The sequence below is a fragment of the Rhea pennata genome, chromosome 18 (assembly GCF_028389875.1).
Source record: "Rhea pennata isolate bPtePen1 chromosome 18, bPtePen1.pri, whole genome shotgun sequence".
In the NCBI taxonomy this organism is placed as follows: domain Eukaryota; kingdom Metazoa; phylum Chordata; class Aves; order Rheiformes; family Rheidae; genus Rhea; species Rhea pennata.
In genome coordinates this window covers 8,650,747-8,656,746 of record NC_084680.1, presented here as the reverse complement: position 1 = coordinate 8,656,746, position 6,000 = coordinate 8,650,747, and the positions used below count along the sequence as shown (strand labels likewise).

Here is a 6,000-nt window from a genome sequence, read left to right as displayed (position 1 = left end):
GCACTGTCATCCAAACAACATCAAATCAAGCTCCTCTCCCTTCCACTTTAAGATCAATTTACTCCAGCCAGCTAGTTCAAATCTCTGTGAAGCCTTCAGAGCAACTAAAACTAGATCAGACAATTGTGCTAGAATATCTCTACTACTTAAGCTTAAAAAAAGAAAAAAAAGAAAAAGGACAATCTCAATGCAACATAATCTAAAGCAACATAACTTTTTTTTTTTCCAATTTAGTCTCCTAAAACCATCTTAAAACACTTTAAAAAGTAATCAGATGTCTCTTTAGGAAAGAACTGGTAGGTTACGAGCTCACAGCTACAATGAAATTTGATTTCTTACCTTAGAAAACCTTTCTGGATTTCAGAGCTCACACCCAGCTTTATTTTAAGCAATAATAGCTGACCTTCCCTTACTATCATCTCCATCATCCATTGAACCTCAGAACCCTACAGAGTTTGATGATCAGCTTGAGAATGATGCAAGAGCACAATGCTACTTCACTCTACACAATTCCAAGTCTTCCCTCTAGCTTGAACCTGCACTGTCCCGATGCTGCAATGGGTATGGTCCTGTGTACAAGGCAATCTGTGTTCAGGGTCTACACCATAGTGGGTAGAAAATCATCCCCTGAGGAGTATTTTATAGTCATGCCAGCTGAAAACCTCCTACAAGTTCCCCAACATGAGAGGAAGAGAAAGGGAGTGGGTGTCGGAAAACTGCAGGAATCAACCTTTGATTATAATCACTTCAAACAGTATCTGGATTGTCACCCACAGCATCACTGTTAGCTTGTATTTAGCCCCTCTGAGTTAGAGGCTCTGAGTTTTTAATTGACAAAGCTGAACTGCTACACAAAAGATGCAGAGGCTGGTACTACAGGCTGCTATGACCAATACAAAACCATGAATCCAGCTGCTGTCTATAAAGGTTTTAATATCAGTATAAATAGGGCACAGTTACAAAAAACTGCAAGACTGGAGCAATGGAATTTTGCCTTAAAAACCTTTTAAGTGAGGCCTTGCTCTTCAGAAACACACATAACACACAGACTGCTGGGTGGAGGGAAGGCGTGAGCACACATACACCATCTTGCCTTGAACCATTCAGTACAAAAATAGCAGTAGAAAGATGGTCTCTGAATTGCTGGCTGATCCCTTGGTTGTGCCTTAACTGACTGCTAGGGAGAGGCCAATTGCACCTGGTACTGAGAGCAGAGTTAATGCCCAGAGGAAAGTTTGTCCCCTCTCTCCATCCAGCCACAGCTTCCCCAGCTTTGGTACAAGCTATAAAAATAAAGATTTCCACTGTTCAGCACTTGTACCCAGCCAGGATGCTCTAGCAGATGGAGCCAGCAGGGTGTGCACATGGGCTGATCATTTTGAAGAGCTGCTCCCAGATTTCTTTACATTCACTGTGCTACTGGGTTGCAAGAGTTCAACAGGATCTTGCTGCTGATGTTACAGCTCAGTTTACAACATGCCCAGATCAGGCCTCCCTCCCTTTCCCAGTCCTTGTTACGAGCTCTGTCAAGGGTGATGCCTTCTGTGGTGGACATGAATCATTCTGGTGCAGGTCCTGAAAAGGGAGGCAGAGGCAGGATAGGACCTATCTCTGCACATGCCTGACAAAGGCCTGCACGAGCTGGAACAAAGGCTCCTGCCCCTCAGGACCCAGCTTGGAAGCAGACTTTCCCTGGGGAGAGGGAAGAACCCCACTGGCAGGTGAAGAGGGGCCACCGCGGCGGAAGTAACGAGACAGGCTGGAGAGCAGCGTACTCTGAAACGAGAAGCAGACAACGAGTTAGCGTCCTCCGAACGCATGCGCTTCACCCCACCTCTCGCTCCCCGAATAAGGTGCCCGTGGCACAGGGACAGGCACCAGGGGGCACAGCCCAGGATGACCTGAGGCTGTTGATTCACGCAGGGTAATAGGTTATAATAGGCAGTTGAAGATAAGTGACCTTTACCCACAAGACATTTACACTGAACAGCCAGAGAGGATGTAACAAGCTGCTTACCAGCTCGGAGCTGAGCTCCTGTTTCATCCGCTGCTTGTCACGGGGGTGCACAGCTGGGTCCCTCAAGTACCGAACTGCCTGGGAGATGAGCAGGTAGAAACAGTTTTCCATTGTAAACATGAGTAGAGACCTGTGCAAAGAAATGCCAATCAGCAGGAGCCAAACAGATCAGCACTATTCCAGTTTCAAGGTGACATGCTCTTAGAAAGACTTCACACACAAAGCACATATGAGGGAATGCTGTTAGTGTTCAGATTCTGCTCAAGCAGAGATATCCAAAGCTATGATCTGCAGAGCAGAAATACCCAGTGGCCAACAAGAAGTCTGATTTGTACTGAAATGTACTGGTAAATAAACATTTACTCTTTACCTGTGTCTTCAGTAGCTGACACAGGATAGGATGGCTTCTCACATCCTCCTCAAAAAAATCTTTGCTTGCTTTGGAGAGACTCTGATGGGCTACCTGAGCTGCTTTGTTTTACTCAGGACAAGAAGCTCAGAAGTCCCACTAATGCCTCTGGATCTTGATTCGATCTGAGGAACAGTGGTTTCTGTTCGTCAACCACGACTAAATAAAGGAGTTAGAAACTTACTTGAGGGTTTTGGTTCCCTCTTGCATATTCAACCCTGCAGCTTGAGGAAAAGGTTCCTTCTTCTTATCCAGCTTAGAGGGGAAAAAAAAGAAAGACATTAGGGATAAAATAGAGGAAATATTCCTATTCTTCAAAATATCAGCTGAGTAAGTGCTCTGACATCATTCCAACTGTTGTGCTCTCCCAAACAGAGAACTGGCTAGTACCTCTCCCAACATGTTAAGGGCCACATTAACCGTGGCAAGGAGGGTCCCAAAGGAGGGTGCAACATCTGAATCAAAGGCTGGTGTGGTGAAACTCAAAACAAAGAGCACATTGTATTCAGCAAGGTCCAGTGACTGTGGGGAAAAGAAAAAAAGAGAAGAGTGAGTGACTCCAGAGGCCATGAGTATGTTATTGTCATAGTGATACGAATATGGTGTCCTTATATCACACTTTTTGTATGGACAACTTGAAGCACTGAGGTCAGTTCCCAAATCTCAAGTATACTGCTGGAGCAGCAGAGTACTCCGTACAGTACTGCACAAGCAGACCAGCTGCTCTGCTCACAAGCGGACGGAAAAAGAAGGATGCCTTTTCTGAAGGGTGATATACCTAAGATACAAATCTAGCCGGGTTATTAGCCTGCGCCAGTACGCAACGTTGCGCTGAACAGACCACATGAAAGCTCATACAAGCCCTGCTTCCTGAGCAGCGCCTGATTCCTAAGGGGATTCCTTATGTGCTGCCTTCCTGCTTTCTGTAGGACAGCAGACAGAGGTAAAAGCAGGGTCATTCTCTCAAACACTTCACAGACCTAGAGCATCATTTGGGATGCTGGAAACTTCCCCTTTAAGAGAGCAGTACCTCTCTTCTTTCTTTACCTGATCAAGGAGGATCTGGCAGACATCAGGGGTAAAATGACGCAAGGCAGCAAGAGATTTGCTGAGGATTTTCAGGAGGCTGTACTGCACCGTAAGCAACGCCTTCTGCTCTGCTGCCTCTGATTCAGGGCTGGGATGTCTGGAGGAGGCTTGGGGGTTACGCTGTACTCGTGGAGTCACACTTGATGGAAGAGAGTCACCATTTTTTGTCTGCGGAGAATGGAAGAAAGAAAAGAGATTTGAATATAGATGTGACTGCTTTGTATGAAAGCCAGCCCTTTCAGGAAAAAATGTTACTAGCAAAAGGAATGCAGAAGTAAGATACCTAAACCTTTTCACGTGCTAGAAGCAAGAGAATTCATGCTTAGCGCACAGAGGAGGCACTGCATTGCTGGGAAGCGGCGGCGGCAGCGGCGGCTGTTGTTCCGCATTCTGGGAAAGGAATCGCTAACCAGCACACCAAGCCTTAGTCACGCTGAAATGGCACATCACAGCAATCATCCTCTGCACCTCACATCCACATAAGGATTCCCCCAAAGCTGTCTCTCTTATCCAAATTAAATCAAACCAAGGACACCAGGTCAACATCATGTCTTAATTCATTAGAAAAGACACCATAGGGAACCACAGCAATGTAGCGCTCTCGCTGCACAGCATGGCTGCTGTTTCTGTAGTACCAATCTACAGTCTAGAGTTTTTAGAGCCTAGACTATTCTTTGCAATTCTCCATTTTGCCGTGGAGAGATGCAAGTCCTAGCTACTAAACTTCCAGTCTGATGAATGTCAGCATTCACAGTGGAAACAGAGCCTGGATATTGAGCCTTCTGATGGGGAATGTGGGCGTGCAACACCTCGAAACTTCAGTTTGGTTTAGGGTCCCCATTCTCACCTGTAAATAGTGCTGGAGCATTTTGCGACTATGCAGGAGAGAGGTGCAGGCCTGACACAGGTAACACAAATTCACCTAAAATATACAAGGTGAGAGAGAAACGATCTCAAAAGGTCAAATCCCATTCGCACATTCACACAATCATTCCATGCATCAGTCTAACAAGATCAGATTATACACTACTATAACCAAAGTATTTTCTTGGAGGCACCTGGCACTGAGGACTGAGAGCAAGACATTGAATTCTCCAAGCTACATTTCCAAGCAACCATATCTCTGTCTCCAACAACCACCTTTCCTTACTCAATTCAGACAATATAGAGGACTTCACTTTACAGCAGAGACTTATTTAAATGGACTTCAGCAATAGTTCCTATTAAAAGAGCAGTAATAAAAAGACAAGGTAGCACTATTTTCTCTTAAATATATACAGCTCCCTGTACTCCAAGGCAATGTATTACCCACAGCAGTATCCTGATTCCTACCTGCGTATCCCTCATAAGCTGTGGTAGATGAAAATGCCATTCTTTCGTGAAATTTGAGAGCTGGAGAATGAAGCCAACAGTGTGATCAGCCTCTTCCAGGCAGGCCAAGCTCTGTACAGTCCGTACTGCATTCAGGCACTGGAGGACGAGAAAGAAGAAAATCAGAACAACGGCAGTTAAAACACAAAAAGTCCCTTCCTCCCCCTAGAAGCAAAAACTGAAGATGCCTGAGTTTGACCTTAGACACAGAAAACGCATTTTGACAAAATGAAAGCAGCTACACAGCATGTGGATTCTAGACCCCTGGCACACCACGTTCTTAGTCGGGGTCAATGCATTTCACAGGCATGCTGACACATGAGAAGACAGCTTTTTGTTTATGGAGCATGCTTACATACAGCACATACTTGCATAAAGGATTCTTCACCAAATCTGCACTGACACAATTCAGCCGATACACGGATTTCAGTTTTGCGGGACATGAGCGCTTGCCCACCTGCGTGGTGACTGAACCCTGACCACAGTGTTTTCATCACCTGAGCAAGTCTGAACTGAGACCATTTCTAAGAATAGCTCTCACTCTTCTTTTCAAAGCAAATGGTTATAAACTAAGTTCTCAGCAAATCCTCTCTTTTGTTACACTGTTCAGTAGGTATATTAAGAAGCAAAGTTATAACCTCGACAGTAAAAAGGATGTACAAATGCTGAGCATCCACGCTCTAACAACTATCTTAACAGTTATCCCTGGCTGACTGCATGGCTTGTATGCTATTCTCCTTCTCCCACTATTCAATTATTTCTACTGTAAAGCTTTCTGAGACAGGAGCTGTGTCTTTTCAATATTTCTATAGTTTCTGACACGTTTCCACAGCTGTTGTAACACAGAAGCTAAGTGAACCACCTCAAAGGAAGTACATGACCTACCTGAAGAATCCTCTCTTGATGGACACCCACAAAGTCCATGGCTTCTGTCAGGAAGTTGTATCTAAGTGTCTTAAGAAGACGTTCCATCAATGACATGGAGAGACGATAGACCCCAGGCCAAGAGGGGGCATCCAGAGATTTTCGAGATGAAGCAGATGTCTGAACAGACCAGACAAAAACCAAAAACAAATGACTGACTTACACCTCTGCTCAGTGAGGCACATCCCTT

The 6,000-nt window shown here is 45.0% G+C and overlaps 1 protein-coding gene across 1 annotated transcript in view; it reads right to left on the bottom strand.

The window, feature by feature from the left end:
* Positions 1 to 913: 913 nt before the first annotated feature.
* The window catches only part of NUP188 (nucleoporin 188), a 29,416-nt gene continuing 24,329 nt past the window's right edge, over positions 914 to 6,000 (bottom strand). The window contains exons 37-44 of the mRNA XM_062591176.1: positions 5,772 to 5,930; positions 4,848 to 4,985; positions 4,363 to 4,437; positions 3,474 to 3,683; positions 2,817 to 2,948; positions 2,611 to 2,681; positions 2,018 to 2,147; positions 914 to 1,776 (exon numbers count right to left, since the gene is read on the bottom strand). Of these exons, the coding sequence (XP_062447160.1) occupies positions 1,606 to 1,776; positions 2,018 to 2,147; positions 2,611 to 2,681; positions 2,817 to 2,948; positions 3,474 to 3,683; positions 4,363 to 4,437; positions 4,848 to 4,985; positions 5,772 to 5,930 (1,086 nt within the window). The 3' untranslated portion in view covers positions 914 to 1,605. The remainder of the gene's footprint in view (positions 1,777 to 2,017; positions 2,148 to 2,610; positions 2,682 to 2,816; positions 2,949 to 3,473; positions 3,684 to 4,362; positions 4,438 to 4,847; positions 4,986 to 5,771; positions 5,931 to 6,000) is intronic.